Genomic DNA, 23,960 nt, shown 5'->3' with positions numbered 1-23,960 from the left:
AAAATTTAGCCTAAACAATATTTATAAAATTTGTAGGTATATAAAAAACTAATGATCTTACGATTAGATATTTAAAATTTTAAAAAATTGTAGGAATTTTTGAAAGCTTTAGTAATACAAATTGGATAACTATACAAAAATAATAATATTTCGAAATTTGAAATGTTATATATGAATATATTTATTTTATAGATGATGTATGAGCTATTAATTACCATATTTAAAAAAAGTTTACCAAAAAAAAAATATCAATATTAAATGTAATATATGAATTATTATCATATTCTAATAAATTTACCGAAAATATAAATCAACATTAAATGAAATTATCCATGTCATATTTTATGGAAGTCATGTCATCAATTTCAGTAGCCATGTCATATTTGTTTTGTAAAATTGATTGTACAGAGTACATCTGGCAAAATCATTTCGCAGATATAGTCTAAGAGATACAAAATATCAAACACAATGAAGGTATATATCCAACAAAAGATAAAACAAAGAAAGAGAAGGTCTATGAATATATACACAGGCTGAATGTTTTCAAGTATGCATTAACAAACAAACAAACATAAGAGAGATGTGCAGAGCACAAAGATCCATTAATTGGTGTCTGCCTTATTCTTGATTTCAGTAGAAACGGTGTCTCTTTGTGACCCCCTCTTCCTCTCACCATCTGACCAAAGATTCTAAACCAGAGACTTGTTAAACTCTGTTCTAGTAACTAAACTTGAAACAAACTCATTTCTAACTAATATGACATTAAGTAATGAACCAAGAAAATTCACATAAACAAACTATATAGTCTTAGCAACTTACCAACACATGTCTCGTCCACGTTGTATTATTATCTCTAGACATTTTCTGTAACTGGACGAACAGGCTTCTTAGTCTGCTTCAGTTCCTCTTCCTTAGACAAATTCGATTTTTTCTTATAGGTTGCGCGTTTTCGAACCTTGAGACTTTCACCAGTTAACATGTAAACATTCCCAGGTTCAGCAACGGTGAAATCAGCCGGGTTTCTACTCACGCTGCACACAATGGTTCCACAACTGTTCCTTGGAGGCCAGGCCGAGGCATCCCCGCAGCTCTCTGCTTTCCTGTTCTGTTTCTTCTCTTTACCCATCACGTGAAACTTCAAAGGGAGCTTCATTGAATCAGACGCCCCTAATAGCTGGAACCTCCCTAGGTCATTGCTGCTGTAAACCGGCTCTTTTCTCATGGTTTTCTTCTCTTGGTGATGATGAATCCATGGAGCTTGTGGCTTTTGAAACGGGAATGAAGACGCACCAAGTGGTGGAACCATGGGGAAACTCTTGCTGTAATAATCATAAGGTAGCTGCTTACTAGAGTCTCCTGTTTGAATCTCTACACGTCCCTTAGGCTGGCTAACAAGTGGGAAGTGTCTTTGAGTAGCTTTAGTGTTTCCCTGGTGGTCAGAGGGAGTGTTTGGTCCAATCTTAGGATCCATAAGGCTGAGTAGATGCAACGCAGGTATAGAGCTCTCACTAGAGAACGCGTCCACTGGTCTACTATTATTATTAACTCCACCACCGTGTTTGCACCCAAACGAGAGTTCTGAACTAGACCCACATTTTTGCTTCCCGTTGGCGGCGGCGGCTGCGACAAAGTTGAGGTTCCATGTGTTCTTATCACTGGTTGGTGGCTGTGGAATCATACCAAGCTTCGTCGATGGATCCATGTTGTAAGAAACTGGTCTCATTGAAGTTGTTGCCCAAATAGGATGAGGAAGTGGTTCTCTGTATTGGTGTGGACCACTTTGGCACGTGTTACACGGACGTAGTACCCTATATGGGGGAGGATGAGTAGACATAGCTGGGACGTTGCCAAGCCACTGGCAGGTGTGACCAGAGAACCTGATGGAGCTAGGCCGGTTATCTTGAGGAGGAGGAAAGATACCAAAGGGAGAAGGCACATGGGGTTGACTTATAGGGAAGAAGTCAAGAGACTCTCTCCTTGCATTGGTTTCACAAGGTTTTGGTGGTCTTGATATGTTGTTGTCGTCATCCAGCGAGGCTCCGTTGTCATAGGTTTCGTTGAGATCAATCAGTAGAGTGTTCTTGGGTTTGTGTGACATTTCTTGTGATGGCTCTTCTTTGTCTGGAAGACACCTTTCGTATTGGTTTTTGGCTAAGAGCTCCACTATCTCCATCGGTATATCGTCGTTTTGGTCTTCAGTTCTATCATGGCTTTGGCTTTTGGGTGGTTCTTGATGTTCTTGGAACATAACTGTCTTCCCCTTTCTGTCAACACCAGAAGCATCTGAGGTGCTTCTTAGATTGAAGTTCTGAAAGGACAATTTATCTGTATTGTTGTTGGCATCCACTCCTGTTCTCAACCATCCACCTGTGTAGGGTTTGGAAGAGGAACCAAACTCTCCAAGACTGTTTGGTTCTGCATCTCTTGACCTCATTACATGATCATTCACTGGCCTAACATTAAGCTGAGGGATAGGTTTTCTAAAATACCCTTCTGAAGCTAAACGATCATTCAACAAATCTCGAGTATATTGGGAACCAAAGCTGATCAGTGTACTCTTCCCATTGTCTGAAACAGGCTTATGTTTCTTCTTCTTGGATAAGCTTAGCTTCTTCTCTGTTCTCTGATGAGTACTCAGAGGACAAGGAACTGATAAAGCAGTGCTCTTACTAAGATCTGCATGATCATTCTTTGGGACACCCTCTTGTGAAGGTACAAACTCGTCAACGACCTGGAACCTTCTGTTCTTCTGCTTACCTTTAATAAGATCTCTCTCAAACCCACTATCACTTGATGTACTATAATCTTGATCAGAGTCATTTTCAGAAGTTGCACCGACGGTGATTAACTTCCTGCTGACATAGTTATTTTCAGGCAACACTTTTCTCTTTCTACCCCTTTTCGAAGAAGAAGGCTCTTCTTTACCACCGCTGGTTTTGGTCTTGGGTTGATCAAGTAGCTCGCTGAGTCGACGAACCTTGCGAGTTTTCCTACGCTGCAAACCAGTCATGGCGAGATTTATACTCTCTGATGACCCGTTATCGCATTCCATGAGAGCAAGACTGTCTTTATTATGGTTCTTGATGGCCTTAGGGGGAGAATCATCAACCACACCAGCGATATCAGATGATCCAAAAGTTGTCACGGCTTGACCACCCAAGTTATGTTTCTCTTTCCAGCTGCTAATATCTGTTACTTTAGCTTTCTTGTTTCTTACATGCTCTTGGCTTGCGAGCTTTCTGCTCTTGCTCTTAACAGTAGAAGCATCTGTAGATGGATTATGACCTCTCTTGAGAAAAATAGTAGCTGCAATTGTTTGAGCTTTACAAAATTAGTTTCTAGTATCAGCACACTTTAATTTGCTTGATTAGAGAAAATTTTGTACCTCTATGATCATCCTTCTGAGATCTTTTGCAGTTTGCATCATCGTTCTTCTCAACAGCATTATCTGCAAGAAAATTATATGTTTAATTGTTTTGGATTATGGAAACTAAAACAAGAATATGTGTATACCTGCAATACCAGTTCTCCCTTCTTTCTCCTGATCAATAATAGTTAGTGAATTCAATTTGCTTTGACTTGGGATAACCGAAGAGTTTCCATCAAGCTGCTTTTTCCCGCTTAAATTTTTTGAGTTTGGATGCAGTCCACAATCTAAAAGAAGCCACTTACACGCATAAGTTCAAGCAACCCTTCATCTCTAGCTATTATATGAAACATATATTAAACAATTTTGGAAATGTGTTTTACCTTTTGTTCCATCAGCATTGATATCTCTGATGCAGCTCATACAACGCCACCATCTAAACTTTGGAACTGATAGAGAAGGAAGAGAATAGCTTTCTTGGTCCACCAAAGCTACGCTCTCCTCCGGAAACGGCCAACATTTGTTGTGATCTTTCTCACGTGTTTCAGCTACGTATCCACTGCATCAAATTAAGAAGAAGAAAAATTCAATATATTAAGTGTCATTTCAACTTGTTATGCTTTTATAGTAATTAAAACATATAAACATACTCTAATTAACAAGGAAGGTTGACAACATAAGGTCAATATATATAGAAGGCTCACCGTATGGAGAAATGATCACATTTTACCATATCAATCTCTTTAGCAGCGCCTGCAAGATCTATGGATATTGAGTTGATCTTAATGGAAGATCCCATTGATTTTGCTTCAAGAAGATTTTATATGTCTTAGTGATGATTAACTTAGCTCCACCATTATACTCTCTACACAACAAGTGCTGCAAAAATAAACGCATGATCATAATGTTTCTTAGCATCAGAAAATGAAAATATTTAAGTTTTGATGATTGCATATAAAGAAAAAAACTTCGAAATCTTTGCTTTCCATATATACGAAACACACATATAACTCTAAATTAAATTAAGGAATATTTATAACTAATTGACACCATTATATTCAAACATATTCCATGAATATCATCCACATGAAATAACATTCCATAACCAAAATCCAATTACCTCTACAATTCCATCGAAAATTAAATTTGAAAACCCTAAGGTCTACATAAAATCAAGAACAAGATTTCTTCGTTAGCATCCCATTTCATAAAACAAAAATTAATCAGTACACATATATTAGTCAACATTAACCCAAACTTAAACACCAACCTAAAATTAGGGTTTTCAGACACACGAACATGACCAAGAAAAAATGAGAGCAGGCCTGTTTAAATATAATCTCCGACTTACAAACAAACAAAAAATTAATCTTGAGTAAATTAGGGTTTAGAATCAAATTATTTGGAAGCAACATAACAAAAAAATAAGACACTTAAGAAATTAACCGTATGTGATTAACAAAGATAACCGAAGACCCACTAATTAATACGGTCCAGATCTATCCGCACGTGAATAGTCCGTGAATGAAATAAAAATCTAAATAAAAAAAAAGTAAGAACATCGAGTTATTATTTTGAAGAAACGTATAAATGAACAGTGAAGAGCCCTCGATTAGAAAAAAAAAACACGAAGTCAGATACAAGTCAAGGTAAATCTCTTACCGCAAGATCTAACCCTATGCGAAACCTTAAAATCGAACAGATCAGAGATTCATGTCGGAGACACGCACCTGGGAGAAAATCCGACCGGAGTTAATCAGAGACGCGAGATTCGAGCTCGATCTTAAGCGGCAAGGTGAGAAAACGACATCGAGCGATTCAGAAAGTTGTGGATAAGAAGATTAGGTAAGCTTCGAGGGTTGATTCGTCGGGAGAGAGTAGAATTTGACTGCGAAATTTCGCGAAACCCTAAGACGACGCTAAGGAGAGAGAGAAAGGGGGAAAACTTTTTTTTGTAGAGAGAGACTGTTGAGAAAGAAGAGAGAGAATCTGAAGCTCTTTTATCCTTGAAACGAGGGTTTATTTTCATACATATGAAATAATAATAATTTGATATAAATTATGTAACTCTTTTTAAATAAAAAACAACTCATATCTCTGGAACATTGCACTGCCATGTCACCATCTGGTCTGTTTATTACCAATTACACGAAACAAGATTACGTACCTCTCCACATATTGTCGACACGTATTTGTATATGTATAGGTCAATTATTGAAAAAGATTGCGATATTTCTTATTTTTAGTGAAAAATATCTAAACATTAATATAAATAGCTTCATTAGGGTAACAGACTAACAAGTATCGAAAAAAATTAAACAACAAGATATTATTATCTCATATTATTATATGATTTGTCTTTTATTATTTAAGCAAACTCAATATTATTTAGGTTTAAAATAAAACAACAAAAATTCATATAGACGTTTCTGTATTTGTAGGATGAGGTATAAGGAACCAATGAGAAATGTCCACGTGGCCGCAATGTGCGGTTCTTATCACAAACCATTTGTTGTGGCCTGAAAAAGAAAACCCTAGGAGCGTGGTTATCACGGCGCTTTCTTTTCGCGTGTGAGCACGTTTCGTCCGTGGCGCGGAACGGAAAGGGAGCGTCGGCACGGAGGAGGAGAGAGATTGGAGCGTTCCGTTGACGTGGCGGAAGAGAGAGTGTGGGAGTTATGGGACCAGGATAGACAAATAAGAGCCCTAAAATCATGATAATATTGTATGGGTAGGTGATGTTACCCTAGATGAGCCCATTTCCTCAATAAATGATAATAATATTAACCCTAACATCTCTCTTTTCCCCCCCTTTTTCAAAAATTTACAGCAGTAAATAATGAAGATCGGGAATATTTGGTTAAAAAAAAAACCTAGTTTCTTTCTCTTTTTTATTTCTTCTATATGTTTACTAATACTAGTTTTGGTGAAATCAAAATACTATATCATCTTTTTCAAAAAAGTACTATATCATGTACTTAAAAAAAATATATCATGTAAATCGATATACTGCCTCATAGAAAATAATATTATAAATTTTAGATGAGCGATGGCCTTCAGACTTTAGTGGGCTTGTACCCTTTGTAGCACATTTCTCTCTCCTTGTTATAATGTATTTTCTTAATATTCTTTCTTTCGGTAAATTGAATTTTTTTTCCTAGTTTTTGTCGGCTTTGGTGTTTTATAATAATATTCTTTCCTAAGAAATTTAGGTTTGTTGCTTTAGTCTATTCGGAGGAAAAATACTAATCTGCTTTTTCTTCCCACTGACGTATATATATGATATATGTAGCTTACTTTTGCTAACATAACATCGAAATTATTTTGTTTGACGCAATTAATTATAGGTTTGACAAACTGTGATGCATACCTAAACGTGTTAGTGATCCATTTTGAAAATTTTGGATCCAGTTATTACTTTTTTTTATTACGAAAACTGCTCATCACATAGCCCATCTAAAGGTATTAGCTAATTTTCAAAATTTAATTACATAACTTTATGCAAAAGTAATTGAGCACATATTCGTAATGATCCTCTTTTTCTTGTGGATAATAAAGCGAGGAACCTATCTTCAACTAACCAAACATTTTATCTACAGCGTATAAATCAAAATTCATATATTTTGAAATATTTCAAAATAATATAATATATATATATATATATTATATTATCCTCAAACGTATTTGTAGCTCAAGAAAAGAGATATAATATAGTATTAATTAATTGATACACTTTTAGGTTTGCATACGTGCACAACTCGGCATTAGTAAGTTCATATACACTTGATCAAAAAAAAAAAAAAAAGAAGTAAGTTCATATACACAAGTTGATATATATATAAAGTTGTAAACCCAAGTACATACTAGTTACATATATATAAATTAAATATATATGTATGTATAGAGAGAGAAAGAGAGAAGCGGTAGAAAAAGGAAATTAAAAAAGAGGTCTTAGATGAAAAAGGACAGCTTTAAGGAGATGCTTTGGCCACCAGTGATACCATCATTTAAGCTTTGCATGTGCCTCTCTGTTAGCATCTCGACAACCACATCAACCTCTCTCTCTCCTCTCGCTCCCTCTCTCCCCTTTTTATTTCTTGGATTTTTACTTCTTACACACACCCCAATATCACCCCATATAATAATATATATACACAGTTTCATGCAGCTATGTGTAGCACATACATATATCTTGCAAATCCCTTCCAGTTTTTGCTGTGTAAATGTTAAGATAAAAAGTATTTAATTTAGGGTTGATTTTGGGTCTCTTTGAGTTTTTTTTTATCTTCGAGTTACAAAATGTGTGCAACTGTTAAGAAAAAATGTATTACCTCGACAATTTAGTTGGGAAACACAATCTTTTGGCATGAATGTTTGATACATCCTCTGATGAGAGCTTATCTCATTTGGTATATATTTAAAACTTTAAGTTCTATGTTAGAAACATTAATAAGTAAGCTCCTATTATTAACAATTGATGGCTGATCTGAAGAGACTATTGTCGAAAGTCATTTTTATCAACACAGATGTTAGATGCATTCTGCGGAATCACATGTATTATAAATTATTGATTCTAAATTTAAAAGAATATATATGTGCTGAAAAAATAAATAAATATATATATATATATATATATATAAATATATAAATATGTATTGAAGATCCGAAATTTCTTAATTATAAAACTGGGTAGGTGATAAGAGTTTCTTCAGCTTAGAGTGAACACCAGACACAATGGAGCAGTTTCAAATTTAAAAGCTCATTAATCAAGTAAAGAATGGCAATATTGCCGGTTGATGTGCATCGTGGGCCATATAAGACTATTCAGATATTGGCTATTCGTATTTAATTATACATGCACTCTTGTGGGCCATTAAATTCCTTATAAGCATTCGAGCTAACTAGTAGTTTATGCCCGCAGATATGCACTTGCATACGGTTCACTTTGTTGAGATGTGTTTAGCTCCTAGACGACATTCAAATAAGTGGCGGATCCAGAAACCTTTTTTACCGGGGCATAATTTTTCTTCAAATAATATTTACTATTAAATAAATTTTTTATATATTATTAAATAAAGTGATAAACAGCTGGTATTTTTAAATAAATATTTTTATTATTTATATAATTTAACATATAACTTAAATATTTTTAATAAAAATTGTATATGGTATTTATAAAGAAAATAACCTAATTATGGCTCATGAGGAAATAATAAAAACCTAATTATCTCATCAAAATAGTTAACCAATGAAAAATATATAAAAGAGTTATTGAATAACTGAACAAACCTCTTTAAATAAAATACAAAAATGCATTGAATATTTTGTCATGGATATTAGTGTACATGCAAAATAAGAAAGTACCAATAATTTATTACAACCGATAAATATGAGATTAAAAAAAAACTGAAATGGAGATTAAAAAAAAAACTGAAATAGTGAGATGTGAAGCTTAAGCGAAGGTTTGGTGGGAGCAGGAAAAAAATTTTAACGGGGGCAAGACAAGGTGATGTAGTGAAACTTTGGTTAATTACGTAACGATTTGGATAAATATTTTGTTTTATCTGGGACAGCTGCCCCCCTCTCCACTATCGTGGCTCCGCCACTGAATTTCAAATCACTTATCAGAAATGTGTTTTGGCTCTACGGACGATCCAAACATTTTATTGTAATATTTGTACGTAAACAAGATAATTCACATATAGTTTTGGGTCCATAATCTCACTAATTAAACTCATGACCAACCTCTAATTATTTAACTATTAAGGGTAAATCATATTTATCGGCAAAGAATACAACGCTTCCACCGTTTCAAGTACATGAGATTTTTGAAGAGAAACATTTTCACACTTTTATCATTTCAAGTACATATTAATTCTGATTTGTAGTTTCAAACTTCCATATAGAAAAACAAACACACTAACACGTAAACATAAAAACAAAAGCAAACAAATAACAGAACCTCAATAGTATCTACCCAATAAAATTATTCCTTTATGGATGGGCAATGTAATAATTTTTCATTCAAAATGTAAGAAACAAGTAATAATGAAAAAGGAGGACGCTTTAAAGGGTTATATAACTATATAGTGTGAGACAACATAAGCCATGTAAGTTTAAACTTAGGAGCGAACGATAATTCTATGTGAAACCAAATCATGCGATATTAGTTTTAAATTTTCATGAACCACAATCTCCTCTCAGCTTTTCTGTCCCTAATGATAATGCATGCATGTGTGTGTTCGTTACGTACTTTTATTTAGCTAATGATGTTATTATTAGGTCGTAATTATGGTGGAAACGTAAACCCTCAAGCCATCAATTAACTCCAGTTTTCCACCAAAACATGGAAATAAAAGCTTGTGTGTTGTGTGTTTATGTGTGTCCAGTATCTTTAATACCGACTTACCGACAATTATCTTTGATATGAATAGACTTGTAGCAAATTTACGAGAGAAAGTGACCAACAAAATTTGATCAAAAAAAAAAACAAAAAGTAACCAACAAAACTGATCGACTTCTATCATATATATATATATATATATATATGTATTTATTGTTTTTTTACCGCAACGTCAGTGGTACTAGAGTAATTACAAATGAGTAGTTCACTAAATCTTGATGACATTGATTAAATAAAAATTATATAGGTTTGAGGTCTAAAAACTCTCTACATCTAACCTGTGTTTAATTTATTTTTGTAATTCATAATTACAAAATTGTAAGATCCCGATCGAGTCCCGAAACATGTACATGTAAAATAAGTATGCATGTATATATATGTTTGTATGTGATTATATGTTAATTATAGAATTATCTTAATTCTATTTTTGCACCAGTAAAAGATCATCATTTATACCGAATGCTTTATAGAATTAGGAAAAAACAATTTCTACGATAAATATGTATTCTTGAAAAGAAAAAGAAACCGGAGTTTTAGACTATTAAAAATATAGAATAAAAAAATTGTAAAATTATTTATTCACATAATAAAATATAAAACCTAAAATAATATCTACCTCAATCATTTTATTTTCTTAGATTTTGATTCGTGTTTATTCACAATATATTAGATGCGGTAGATATGATTAAAATGCCAGTAGGAACCTAGGTTCTGAACATCCTGGTTTAACAAAAAAAAAATAATAATAACTATAATGAGAGTTCTGTTACAAAAAACTATAATAAGAGTTCTTCTATAATAATCCAACCGGTTACATGAAGGTCATGCAAACAATGGCTGAGTACAATTAATATAATTATTATCCAAAATATCCTATTAATACTAGACTACAATATATGAGTGAATGTGGAATTTTTTTTAAGAAGACAACAACAATTAAAATATTTCATTTTTATTGTTTAAGTTGTGGTATGTATAATTTTCTTGTACGGTTATAAATTACTCCAGATCTATTAGCGTGCAAAACATTAACACATAATTGAGTTTGGATTTTATTGGTCAATGCTGTTTAAATGGCGCACTGACCTAAAAATCGACTAAATTCGAACTTAAAAAAAAACACAATACTGACGAAAAAGACAGAATTTTCTAAATCCAAGCTTGATCAAACTATCTAAATTAAATTTTGTTTATTTGGTGTTTCTATGCACTATGCAGGTATGGAGAAATTCAACTTTTATAAAAAAAATAGAACCACATTCATAATAATATTTTATAGAAACTTTGGTTTTTAAAAAATCATATTTCTATGAAATTCTTGTAAAAATTTAAAATAAATAGTGTTAATTTTCAACTTTTATAAATTTAAGGTATGTACTTTTTGCAAAAAAAATTAGATAATATTTCTTTTACAAGACAAAGAAAAATACACTTGAAAAAAAAACACCGCTATTTTAAAGTTGCTTTATTTTAAATGATATAATGATATCTTTCTTTTATTTTGATTTACTGTTTAAAATATTTAGAAACTGGTTTAAACTATTTTTATTTATTCACTATAGTTATTAATTGGTGTAAATTTGGTTGTTTCATTCAAAAATTAGAACCCTTCTGTATGAAAACAGTAACTAACGCTATAAAACAATAAGAGGGTTATTCAACTTAGAGTTTTAGGTTATTTGTATCAATGATAAATTCACTATTATTAAAACATGAATTTTAAAAACTTATTTAAAATCTACTGTTATTGAACTTGACATTTCATAAAATACTCTGAAACTGTTATTGAAAATATTTTAAGTTGTGAAATTTAAAGTTTTTAATTTAAATTAAATGTTTGGGTAGAGTTTCTTAGTTAAAAAAATTAAAATTAAAATTCACGGTTTCAGTTGATATTCAAGACTGGTTTAATGTAAACTCTTAAATTCATTGGGATCATGTAAAATTTCGCTAAAAATCAAATCAGCCGAAATTTTAGATTGGATACATCCCAGAGTGTTGAGCAAATTCTAGAATGTCACTCTTTTTTTAAAAAAAAATACTACAATTCTTATTAAATTTTCAAAGAGTACTACTTATTTTAAGAAAAGTCTATTTAAGAAAATTTAGTAAAGCGTTTTCCATCTTTACAAAAAAAAATCTAAGAATTGACTTCAAATTTTTTAAATGTTTCACAAATTATTGGGTCTTTTTTAGTGTAAAAATGATAATCTATAATATCCCTAGCCTTTGAGAATACCTTGTCTTCAAGCCATTACCTAGGAACTGGGTTGAACCCAAAAGGCATTTCATGTGAGCCACAAGATCCAACACATCATTGTTGCTGAAAGAAGAAACACACACAAACATCACTTGATATAGCTAAACGTAACAGACCAAGTCAGATACTTTTGTTTATTTATTTATTTGATTTTTTATATTTATTTGATTTTACATACTAGCATTTTACAAAAAGTAATTCTTATTTCTAAATTTAAAATCGATCGTTAGTTTTGTTGAAATAAACCATTAGTAGAATTATCATTTTCATATAGCACTTGACATCGAAACAATTCTTAACCAGTTAGTTCTAAAAAGAATTAGTTTGCTGTTGGTGTTGTTCAAAAAATCAAATAAGTAACTGTTGGTGTTGTTCAAAACAAATTGTTGGTTACTAGAACTATTTTGGATTACCTCGTATGTCGTAATCTATAGAAAATCGAATTCTTTGAAATAAGGACGGACGCTGTTTAGGTTCAAACGAGTTACAGCCACAGCTCAAACACCGTTACACCCCCCATGACTTTAACCGTTGCAATATTATCTCACAAACTTCTAACACTTTACTTTGTCGTGTAAGCAATAAAGTTTTCGGGTATCATTTTCAGCATTTATGGTTTCTTGTAAAGATCAAAATAATTTAAATCTAACGATCAATATAATCTCTTCGGTCGAAAACTAAAATCGAGAGTTTAAAATTGAACTACATCTTAATTGCGTTATTGAAATACGTACAAAGGTGAAAATTATACTTACATAACAAAAAAATTGCTAATCTTTTCTTATTTTATTTTAAAACTAAGTCTGCTAATATATGAATATCATCCTCATAATATTATTGATTTTTTCATGATTTGCGTAAATTTTATATAATCTTTATTGTATGAATTTAGTTACCAATCCATTAAGTATCACTAAAATGCGTACCAAAACTCAGAAACCCCACCCACTATAAAATAATTCAACTATGAATCTATGATAGTACTAATTTTATTCACACCATAGGATTTCTTGAAGCCAGGTATACAACAAATTGCAAGGATCTCAACAAATTACATTAAGCCATCGATACTCGTAACTGGGTCTTCGTTCTCATTAAGATGTCAAAATATCGATAAATGTATGCCAGACACGAGCCACTCCCATTATAATTGATAAGATATGTATATAACCTTTAAATTATTAGACCCTTCAAAAATGGATATCCACGGAAAGGACCGGTCCAATAATAGTCTGAATCAAAGAGATTTTTCCCAGCTATTTTCATATATAATATTCAAATCTTTAAATAACATTAGCCTTAAAATAGATGTTAAATTGTATTAAGTATTTTTTAAACAACAGGTATTTAGTAGAAAACTAATTGCGGATATGATGAATTATCCCTACAAATAAGTGGGCTGACCCGCAGACCATCAACACCTAACCACGGATGGAAACAAAAGAGAAGCAGAGTGGGGTTGCACATATTCATATCTCCAATAACATTTTAGTTTTTTCTTTTTATTCTTATAATGTAAAATGATAAGAATTCAATAGACAAACTGAAAAATTCTTCTTAGTAGTAATCGAATATATATAATCTAATCCGTCCTAATTTTTTCCTATGGACGCGTCATTGCACACCAACTGAAAACGCTGTATTGTATGATTAAGTATTCCTGAAAATATGATTTCTATTTTTGACTATATCAAGAAAATGTCATTCATATCAACTAAAAGTATATGGCTAATTTCAGAAACCTTTAAATAATACCGGATTTCAGATCGAATGATTTGCTTTGAGCAGTAGACTGATAAGTTTGGATTTTTGTTTCTGCCATTAGTTAAACAGTTCCATAATACAAAATTTAAATATATTAAAATAGACTTGAGCTACCAACTCAACTAAGCTGATTTTGGGATTAGTACATATCACTCTCATTTTATCATCATTCTCAATAAGAGAATTTCTTCTAGCTTCATCAATTAACCGAAATAGCAATCATTATCATAAGTCATAATACATTTATTAAATCACATCTTCAGCCTGTTCAAGTAGACTCGTTAATAAGAAAAACATATAGTTTTTTTGGTAATATGTTAAGAAAAAAAAATCAGATAAGCTTCTTGAACACAAGGTAAAAGAATGAGCACTCCAGACAAGACACACCACCTCTTTCTATCTTTCTCTCTCTAATTTTTTTCTTTCAGAGTCAAGGCGGCGGGGTTGCAAGAGGATGATGGCCTCTTTTTCATCTAGATCTAGAGTTGTCTTCCTAACCAGTTTAATCCGGTTTAGTTCTTGATTGTTTAAAAAAATTTCTCATATGATTTTGAAATTGTAAACCATGATTTTCTTACATGATTTACGAGCGGTTCATATATATATTATTCAAAAAAGAGTGAGCATTCCAAACGGACAAGAATTTTATTACCAAAACTTTATCAGTTAAAATGTAAAACATTGTTAATTATATTGATGAGCGAAGATAGTCACAATGTAAAACATTGTTAAGAATATGTGGAACGTAAGATAATTTATCCTGATGATGGCGCCTTAATATCATCGTAACGCAGGCACGCAACTTTATGCTAAGCCTACGTGGCAACTTTAAATTTCGAAAACAATAAAATAAAAATCAAAACTGTTATAAGAAAACGAGGCAAATTCGTATTCATACACACAAAGCTAAAAAAATGAAAACTACTGAATTTTCATCTTCGTCGTCGCCAAGCGATCGCAGGGTCGGTGCATTGCTCCGTCATCTCACCGCCGGGACAGATTCTCCGTCAACGGATCGTCTGAGCTCCGTTATTGCCTCGCCTACGTCGGAAGTCTCATCCGGTTCTGTTTTCGCTCATCTTGTCCAAGCTCCAGAGGATCCTATTCTTGGGGTACATTCTTCTTCTTCTTCTTCGATGTATCCGTGTGTTGTAGTTTTCAAACATATTCGAAGACGAGTGTGGATATATATGTCCTACACATTTGATTTTCTAGTCGTGATTCCGTTGGATCGTCTATTGATTAGTGTCGTAATTCAAGACCTCGTGATGGATGATGATAGATTTAATGAGAGAAGTTTTGATGTCACCGATCATCAAATGCTCAATAAATAGCTAGATGGTGATTTTGCGTTTTATAATGAGTTATTATTACGTAAGCCAGCGTTTAGATCAATTTTTTGAATGCATACACCGATTTTTTTTTAATTGTTTTAGAAAAATTGTTTGTTTAGGTCCAATTTGTAGCTTATGAGCTTATGCGGGTGTCTAGGCGCTGACTAAACCGATTTTTAGAACATTACCGAAGATTATTGGAAGTTTCTGAAACATAGGTTAATTATAAACTTATGTATTATCAGTAGTGAGATATATTTTGATACTTGTTTGATGACAGATGACAATTGCATATAACAAGGACCCTAGCCCAATTAAGCTTAATTTGGGAATTGGTGCTTACCGAACTGAGGTAATGATTGATGAAGCTTGTCTCTGCTCTTTCATCTATTGGTTTTGTTAATGGTGTTAATGTGATGTAGGAGGGGAAACCTTTGGTTCTTAATGTTGTGAGGAAAGCTGAGCAGCAGCTTATCAATGACAGGTTTACCTCTCTTTCCTCTAGGTTGAGTTCGTGCTTGATGATGATGATGATGTTGACTCTTGTGTGTTTGATCTGTAGCTCACGAGTCAAGGAGTATCTGCCCATTGTTGGATTGGTTGAGTTCAACAAGCTAAGCGCTAAGCTCATACTAGGCGCTGACAGGTACAATGCTGTCTCTGATTATCCTTTTTTATGTTTTCATTAGTTTCTTTCTGATTGGTGGTTTTTCACGTACGCATGGCTTAGTCCTGCTATTCGAGAGAATCGGGTTACAACCGTGGAGTGTTTGTCTGGTACTGGTTCCCTCAGAGTTGGAGGAGAGTTTTTAGCCTAGCATTATCATCAGGTAGATAAACTAATAATTGAACTAATTAATAACATTCATGTAAACTTTAAGTATTTTTTTTTTTAATTTGCTTTCAGAGAACAATTTATATTACTCAGCCAACATGGGCAAACCATCCTAAAATTTCCACCTTAGAGCAGGGTTAACATGGGGGCTTAGGGGAGTGTTAAGGGGTGGGCTCCACCATAAGAGAGGAAGAAGCGATGCCAAAAACGCCAGATCAAGCGTCGAGTCTTGCACTGTTTCGCGGCCCCACTGACACGTGGCGGCCCGCGATTGGTTCGTTTTTAATATTTTTTTTTAAATCAGACAAAAAAACAAAAAAAAAGGGTGTTAGGGTTAATGGTGCTCTTAGCTGGTTTGTCAGTGAAAACTTACCACTACTACGATCCGTCGACACGTGGGTTGAACTTTCAAGGTGAGTGTGCTGTGGCTTTTGAAATGATACTAAAAACTATGCTTTCATGGGATGTGCTGTGGCTTTTGAAATGATACTAACAGTAGACCATCCAGGGACATGGAGCCTCATAATCTCTCATCTCAGCAGCACATTTTGCACCCATCTTCAAGCTATTGGATCTGTAGTACTTGATGTTGTATCTGGTTTTGAGGGTATACCTGAGACAAGCATGTTTGAAGTCCTCAGCATCTGAAAATGTCTTGCCAAGCTGAAGGAGCTCCTCTGGATCAATGTCTGCTCTGTAAGCTTGAGCAGGTATCATCTCCTCCTCATTCTCATCATCTGATGACACAAGATCAGGGATTTTATCATCATCCCATGCATCATCATCCCCTTCGTCTTCATCAACATCACAGTCATCATTTCTTATTTCATCACCAAAATAAGGACCCAAATCTCTACAGTTTTCTTCCTCAATGCTAGCAATATCATTCTCATCCTCACTTGGACATTCTTCTCTGTCATTTGTCTCACTCTGTGGACATTCTTCTCTGTCATCACCATCTACCTGACTCTTCTTCGAATTTCTAGGAGGAGCCACAGTTGACCCACCATCTACCTTCTGCTTCTTCGATTGTCTAGGAGACAGAGTTGAACCACCATCTACCTTCTCCGGAAATGACAAAGGCGGCCCATATGAAGTTCCCCGCCTTGTCTTCGACGCCTCTGTAGATGCCAACATTGATTCTCCTTCAACTCTTTTACTCTTCCTCGTGGCCTTCTCCGGAGATGACAAAGGCGACCCACCGTATGAAGTTCCCCGCCTTGTCTTCGACAATACTCTTCCTCGTGGCATTCTTCGGCGATGACAAACTCACAGAAGCAGCTTTACTCTTCCTCGTGGCCTTCTTCGGCGATGATAAAGGCGACCCAGCGTATGAAGTTCCCCGCCTTGTCTTCGACACCTCTGTAGATGCCAACATCGATTCCCCTTCAACTCTTTTACTCTTCCTCGTGGCCTTCTTCGGCGATGACAAACTCACATAAGCAGCTTTACTCTTCTTCCAGCGATTTCTTTGGTTCATACACACTCCCATCACCACCTTTTCCACCCTTCTTCGACTGTTGAATCGCTTCTTCAACTCCGTTATCGGAATGCCTCAATGATCTCCTTACCTCCCTTCCATCTCCTCACACCACAAGAAGATTCAGAGAGAAAAATCCCCAAATCGATTTGGGTTTCTGAGAAATTAGGGTTACGTTTTTCTTTATTTCAATCATCGATACATCTTTTGATCAATAAAATAAAATCTATATGGTACTCTTTTGATAATTCCACTAGCTCAGTGGCAAAAACCCCCTTACAACGACCACGAGTGCACGCGTTCGATACCATCGAACAACAATTTTAATTGAACAAAACGATGTCGTCTTCAGATTTTTTCATAAACAAAACAAATGGATGAAACGACGTCGTATTACTTAACGGCAACATTTAACGTCTCGTTAACGCTCTCTTAACTGTGGGCTAACGGTGTGTTAATCTGGTAAGTCAATCGTAAGTTGCTTAATAAACTGAAAAAGTCAACAAAAGTAAAGAGTTTTTTTGGCCAGGCTCGAGTACAGGTTTCTTTTGACAATTTGTGCAAAGTTCGTGTTTTTTTGGCCGAATTCTCCTTTTATAATCTATTCTTCTTCTTCTTATGCTCACAGGTTTATTAGAAGACATTGGTGATGCCCCACCTGGTTCTATAGTGCTTCTCCATGCTTGTGCTCATAACCCAACTGGTGTTGATCCAACCCTTGAACAATGGGAGCAAATCAGAAAGTTGATGCGTTCAAAAGGATTGATGCCATTCTTTGACAGTGCTTATCAGGTACACCTGTTTAAACCATTTCTGTCTCTTCCCAGTAAAATGTTTAATACCAGTGTTTTAAAAATCTATTTAGGCATCCGACTAGTCAGAAAATTGAATCTAAACGTAATATTTTTTTTAGATTTTAGACGTTTCACAAATCAATAATCTCATAAAAATGCTTAAATATTATCTAGCCATTTTTTTGTGAACATAGGTTATATTTGTCTTATATATTGTTTTCATCTCTTTTTGTATTGCAGGGCTTTGCAAGTGGAAGCCTGGATACAGATGCGAAACCGATTAGGATGTTTGTTGCTTATGGTGGAGAGTGCCTCGTTGCTCAGAGCTATGCAAAGAACATGGGACTCTATGGAGAACGAGTTTGAGCTCTCAGCATTGTAAGATTATATCCAACTTAAAATACTCTTAGGGACGTGTATTAGGTACTAATTAATAAAGGGCTTGCGTGAGTGCTTGTAGGTATGCAAATCAGCAGATGTAGCGGGATACGGGAAGAGTCGAAAGCCAACTTAAACTAGTCATAAGACCAATGTACTCAAACCCTCCGATTCACGGTGCATCAATCATGGCTGTAATCCTCCGTGACAGGAACTTGTTCAACGAATGGACTCTTGAACTGAAAGCCATGGCTGATCATATCATCAGCATGAGAAAACAGCTTTTCGAGGCGTTAAGTGCTCGAGGGACGCCTGGTGACTGGAGTCACATCATAAAGCAGATTGGTATGTTTACGTTCACGGGTTTAAACTCAGCTCAAGTCTCTTTTATGACTAAAGAGTACCACGTTTACATGACATCCGACGGGAGGATAAGCATGGCTGGTCTTAGCTCCAAGACGGTTCCGCACCTTGCTGACTCTATTCACGCCGCTGTTACCAAACACGTCTGAAACACCGGTCCTAATAAATAATCTCTATTTTGTTTTTTTTTCAGCATTTCAGGCAGTAACTAGATAAATGTCGTTACTATTATTTGTTATTTTATAATCCCATTGATTAATAAAGTACGCAAGAGTCTTGTACCTCTTCTACTATATATATATGCTCTCTGTTTTTCTCACAACTCGCATTCAATCCTCTGAAACATTCAAATGGACGAAAGAGAGTTCGTATAAGAACCAAGTTAAGGTTTTAGGTAGAAACAAAAGTTGAAACCGATCATCATTATCATCATCCAAGGCTGATACAACATGATAAGCCTTCACGTTTACATGAAATCGTCTTCGAGTTCCTGAAGCGATTTGTTGCTTGAAGCAATGTCTTTGTTAGATGTCATTTTGTCAGTTACCATTAGTCCCTTGTAACTCCTCATATCGGCTTGCCTCTCCTTCTCAAGCCTCTCTATCTCTTCATGTTTCTTCTGCACAATACTCCCATCAACAATGAGGATTGTCAATAAGAGACTTCCCACAGGTTAAGAAGATGACAAGGACCAAGACCGAGACAGAAGAAACTGACCTTCTCCCTCAGATGATGCTTCCTCTCAGCTCTTTCTGCAGCATTCACTGCTTCTCTCTCCGCTTCATAAACAAACAATTACGAACAACCATTCTAAATACATCTTAACAAAAGGTCAGACCCACTAGTGGTAAAGCTAATCAATTATCCGTTTCTCATATGCAATTCAAATTGTAGACTTACCTCTGAAATCAGGTGTTCTCTCAACTTTAGTTTTGTTCAATCTGTTAACTATTTCATTGACTCGCTTCTCCACTCTGATGGTCCGGACCTTACATGAAACCCATCATCAGTCAAATTCATCATTGCTTGATCATTTTTTCAATTTTTGAAGAGATGAAGAGAGAGCTTACCATCTTGGAATTGTGGAAACCAACTTGACCAGCATCCATGGAGGCGGTTTTCTTCAAGTTGGACCAGGGAGTGTACACAACATCAACGTTGTTCACCTTGTTCCCTGGCACATAATACCATTCACACCATTCGGTAAAAAATCAGTATATAGCCTACATGTGCCCTCCTTCTAAAACGAAACTGAGAAATGAAAAAAAAAAAACTGATACTCCAAGACTAGTTGGTTATTGTAAATGTTAACTTCACGAAAAGGGCTTCAGACTTTACCTTGAATGGAGTTAGCCTTAACAAGCTGAGCACAGTCCTCAAGCACACCTTCGCTAATGTCATCAAACCCCTGGCCTCTATGAAGCCTCAAGTAGACATGAGCCGACGACATTTTATCAACGTGAAACCTGCATCAGCTGATAATCACCAATGACCAGACGGTAGACATAATGTATTCATAAGTTAAATCATACTCAACAGCATGTTTTCTTTTGATCAACATGGGATATTCCGGATCTATGAAAAGACCTAGACTAATTCTCAAGGAAAAGCACAGCCGGCTGCCTCTCCGGTTATTCAAATGGCCCATATCAGCGTGGTCATGATAGGAGAATAGTGGGGTGCCTTGGAACACAGATTGCTTAGCAACCTCTACATACAAACAACAACCCTATAGCAATCAAAATCAAACCTACACCAACATGTTATATTTTCACCGTATAAACCAATCCACAAAACGTATGAAGCAAACAAACTCGGCAAATTCGATCAAACCAACTCAATTTCACGGTTAGGCAATCCGATGGATGACCGGAATAAAAAAAAAAGGAATATTATCTTTCTAGCTCACCAGACGTCTTCGGGGAAGCCGTACTTGATGAGCTCCTCGTTCTCGAACTTATCAAGCCCCATGAAGATGGTGTAGTCTCCAGCATCTGGTCGGGCCTTGAAGTAGAACACCATATCGCCTTCGATTCGAGAAAACGAACGGAGCAGATCGAATATAGGGTTTCCCCCTCTCTCTCTCGCACCTGCCTCTCTTCCCTACGAGTTTTGGACAATGAAGAAACAGTAACCACTCGAGAGAATATAAAAAAGAGAGAGAACACTTGTAAAGAAAACGCAAAACCGCTGACTCCTTTTTTTTTTCCTCTCATCTTACTAAAAACAATATTTATAAAATAACCCTTATATTCTACAGATCTTACGCATAAGACCTACGATATTACTAAGAGTTATAAACAACCCTGAAACTCGACATTTGATATTTGTTTATGTAGATTTTATAAATATTTTATAGATTTGAATTTTTTGTTGGGGATTTGAATTTTCATGTTTTAATTAAAAAAATCTTCAAAATTCACTCAATTCCATTATAAAATCCAACCAGTTAGATATGTAGTTATAAAATTTGAAACTGTACTGTAGAAAGTTAAGCTAAGTTGTTCAATTTGTGATAAAAAAAGGTAGTGGCGAATTGAGGAAGAAGAAGCGTATGGTAATGTCTTGTCTTTGTCTCTGTGTGATGAGTTATTGTTAATTTATAACCTCAGGTTCGAATGACTACGGTATTCACCAAATGCGATAAGAGTAAGAAGAAGAAAAATGGAGAGAAGAGACCGGAGGAGAATATAAGGGAGTTCCAAAATTAGATCCATGGATTCTTTGAAACAACGCCACTATGGATTATGACTAGCAGTGTGACAAAGGTACGAGATATTGTTGCACATGGCTCAGCTAAGAAGTAAGAAACTACTGACTCACACACTAAAGAACCCTAAACCACACTTCTCCAGATTATCTTTGATTGGAATGAGACTTATATAGCAAAGAACAACAAGACAGTGTATCATCATTTCTTAGGTTATGATTTTTAATTAATGACACGCTAAGATTTTGTTTTAGTAAAACTTAACCTAGTACATAAATAGACTATAATATAATTAAAATATTCAATGGAACAACTTGCTGGGATAGGTCAGTTGGGAGAGCGTCAGTCTGAAGATCTGAAGGTCGCATCTTCGTTTCACGCTCACTGCATTTTTTTTATTTTTTTTATGGCCCATGGCTCATTTAGTAAGAGCCCAGTATCCCTAAACAAACTTCTGCGAAATCTTGAAGCTATAAATGTTTTAAACCCAACCAACTGAGCATGAAATCGTTGTACAAATGTCAAACAACACTCATTAAACGTGAATCTTTGTACTCATAGTTAACTTGAGTATTTTCAACTTTTATCTACAAGAAACAATTCGATGGACGTCTCATCTTCTAAAAGAGCTGAAGTTACATGTTATACTTCCCTTTGTTTCAGACTTGAACATACTAATTGTACATTAGAACTTTAGAAGAGCTCTCATAAGACATTGCGACTGAAGAATTTTGCTATCGTACTATGTCTTGCCATCACCAACGTTGACACGGTAAGCACCTGATGTTTGTTAAGTTATTCACATCAAAATTTGCTGGGGAACATATAATTAATTTTTACTCTTTGTTTCTGTTTCTTTTTTCCTTAATTTTTTTTCAAAATTTGGAAACTTATTCTTATATAAAAAGTTTACAAAAATTTTGAAGGTCAAAACCAATATTTCATTGGGTTTGACCCAAATCAGATCCTACATGTTATTATTTTGTGGAACATGCTGATGCGGTTACCTCTTGCATCTCTAATAACCAAAAAGCCGAATCACTGATCAGTCTTACAATCGATCATAAAACTAAACACTATATCAAAAATAATTAGCAACTATCATACACAACATCCTTCACGCAAATCTTCTTAAATAATTAGCCTAGGCTACTTTTTAAGATACTTTTAGAATTTGATTCGCATGTTCAAAGAGCAGACTTAATTTTTAACAAAAAATTTATTTCTGAAAATTCAAAATTTTATACATATATAATTTATAATAACATTTGTTTTTAAAAATATGAATAATTAAATTAATTTTTATATAAATATTTTATGAAAATACGATAATTCATTTATATACCGCCTCGTATTAATTTACTTATATTTTAGATATTTAAATTACAATATGAATTTATTTTTAACTTTTTTTATTTGTTAAAATTTATTTTATTATAATATAAATTAACTATGTGCCATTCAACTCGTCTCATATTTGATAAATATATTTAATTATATTTTAATAGTTTATTTTTAATATGTATATTAAAATATAAAATGATTTATTAATTTAAATATCTTACTTTAATATTTTGTTGTAATAAGTTGAACTATGTTGTAAAATTCATGAATAATATGTAATTCTGTATATGTAATTATTTTAATTTTATATTTTATAAATAGTTAATAAATGGATTAAGTTAATTTTTATTTACTAAATGATGTAGTAATTTAGTTATGAATACGAATTATGTATGTATAAATATTATAGTAATGTTATTTCTTATTCTATGAATAAAAATGAAATAATATTGATTTAAAATAATATTTAATACTAATTACGAATTTATTGTTTAGAGAAATTAAAATAAATAAATAAATGTAACGATACTTTTTCTAAGTCGATTTTTCAATGCTTCTGTTTTTTTTTTAAACACTTTTAATGCTTCTGTTTAATAGTACTAGGGGTATTCCGGCGCTGCGCGCTGGGTTTGGAGGTTTGGAAAGTTTTATTTGATAAGGAGTTCAAACTGTTGGGTTCTTGTTTGTAGTAGTTAGTAGTGTCTGTAGTTTAGTGTAGTTGATTGCTTCTTCATAGTAAATATGGTTGTACATTTAACTGTTGAAATGTCTATGGTCGGGAGGGAAATTAGTATAATGAATGTGTTTGTTTAGGGGTTCGTATGTTTAGAGTAATAGATGTTGTTGTATTTTAGTGTTTTTCATTCTAAGGAAATTTGAAGGTAGGAATTTTATTCATAGGAGAGTAGTAATCATTTTAAATAGGTAT

At 34.0% G+C, this 23,960-nt stretch overlaps 3 protein-coding genes and 1 pseudogene across 5 annotated transcripts; 2 read left to right on the top strand and 2 right to left on the bottom strand.

The window, feature by feature from the left end:
* Nucleotides 1-436: 436 nt before the first annotated feature.
* Nucleotides 437-5,598, bottom strand: LOC106383024 (protein EMBRYONIC FLOWER 1-like). Of its 2 annotated transcripts, none has more exons than XM_048746816.1 (7): nt 5,098-5,598; nt 4,072-4,246; nt 3,751-3,926; nt 3,514-3,654; nt 3,386-3,448; nt 820-3,306; nt 437-676 (listed from the first exon to the last, which is right to left on the bottom strand). In XM_048746816.1, exons 2-6 carry the CDS (start codon nt 4,164-4,166, stop codon nt 854-856), a joined length of 2,928 nt encoding a protein of 975 aa, XP_048602773.1. In that variant the 5' UTR covers nt 4,167-4,246; nt 5,098-5,598; the 3' UTR covers nt 437-676; nt 820-853. The 2 variants fall into 2 exon arrangements, with proteins under 2 accessions (XP_048602773.1, XP_048602772.1); XM_048746815.1 differs by having other exon boundaries at nt 437-689; nt 5,098-5,596.
* A 9,110-nt stretch (nt 5,599-14,708) lies between these two features.
* LOC106383184 (aspartate aminotransferase 3, chloroplastic-like) lies at nt 14,709-15,946 on the top strand. The gene is made up of 5 exons (XM_048747726.1): nt 14,709-14,906; nt 15,409-15,480; nt 15,551-15,612; nt 15,691-15,774; nt 15,859-15,946. Exons 1-5 carry the CDS (start codon nt 14,709-14,711, stop codon nt 15,944-15,946), a joined length of 504 nt encoding a protein of 167 aa, XP_048603683.1.
* Nucleotides 15,947-18,061: 2,115 nt separating this feature from the next.
* On the top strand, nt 18,062-19,127 carry LOC106383185 (annotated as a pseudogene).
* Nucleotides 19,128-19,229: 102 nt separating this feature from the next.
* Nucleotides 19,230-21,159, bottom strand: LOC106383026 (coiled-coil domain-containing protein 25-like). Of its 2 annotated transcripts, none has more exons than XM_013823136.3 (6): nt 20,888-21,159; nt 20,317-20,444; nt 20,049-20,152; nt 19,879-19,966; nt 19,696-19,757; nt 19,230-19,597 (listed from the first exon to the last, which is right to left on the bottom strand). In XM_013823136.3, the coding sequence occupies exons 1-6, from the start codon at nt 20,998-21,000 to the stop codon at nt 19,445-19,447; spliced, it is 648 nt and encodes a 215-aa protein (XP_013678590.2). In that variant the 5' UTR covers nt 21,001-21,159; the 3' UTR covers nt 19,230-19,444. The 2 variants fall into 2 exon arrangements, with proteins under 2 accessions (XP_013678590.2, XP_013678591.2); XM_013823137.3 differs by having other exon boundaries at nt 20,317-20,453; nt 20,888-21,116.
* Between the last annotated feature and the right edge of the window lie 2,801 nt (nt 21,160-23,960).

The sequence above is a fragment of the Brassica napus genome, chromosome C2 (assembly GCF_020379485.1).
Source record: "Brassica napus cultivar Da-Ae chromosome C2, Da-Ae, whole genome shotgun sequence".
Lineage (NCBI taxonomy): Eukaryota > Viridiplantae > Streptophyta > Magnoliopsida > Brassicales > Brassicaceae > Brassica > Brassica napus.
This window is presented reverse-complemented; position numbering and strand designations above follow the sequence as displayed.

Excerpts from the sequence above, each read along its gene's own strand:
- LOC106383184 (XM_048747726.1), top strand. The coding sequence starts at position 14,709 with ATGAAAACTACTGAATTTTCATCTTCGTCGTCGCCAAGCGATCGCAGG. Across the intron at positions 14,907-15,408 it reads CAGAGGATCCTATTCTTGGG|ATGACAATTGCATATAACAA; the intron begins GTACATTCTTCT and ends GTTTGATGACAG. Across the intron at positions 15,775-15,858 it reads CTCATACTAGGCGCTGACAG|TCCTGCTATTCGAGAGAATC; the intron begins GTACAATGCTGT and ends CGCATGGCTTAG.
- LOC106383024 (XM_048746816.1), bottom strand. The coding sequence starts at position 4,166 with ATGGGATCTTCCATTAAGATCAACTCAATATCCATAGATCTTGCAGGC. Across the intron at positions 3,927-4,071 it reads TGTGATCATTTCTCCATACG|TGGATACGTAGCTGAAACAC; the intron begins GTGAGCCTTCTA and ends AATTTGATGCAG. Across the intron at positions 3,655-3,750 it reads CAATGCTGATGGAACAAAAG|ATTGTGGACTGCATCCAAAC; the intron begins GTAAAACACATT and ends GGCTTCTTTTAG.
- LOC106383026 (XM_013823136.3), bottom strand. The coding sequence starts at position 21,000 with ATGGTGTTCTACTTCAAGGCCCGACCAGATGCTGGAGACTACACCATC. Across the intron at positions 19,967-20,048 it reads GTTTCCACAATTCCAAGATG|GTCCGGACCATCAGAGTGGA; the intron begins GTAAGCTCTCTC and ends GTTTCATGTAAG. Across the intron at positions 19,598-19,695 it reads AGCATCATCTGAGGGAGAAG|AAGAAACATGAAGAGATAGA; the intron begins GTCAGTTTCTTC and ends AGTATTGTGCAG.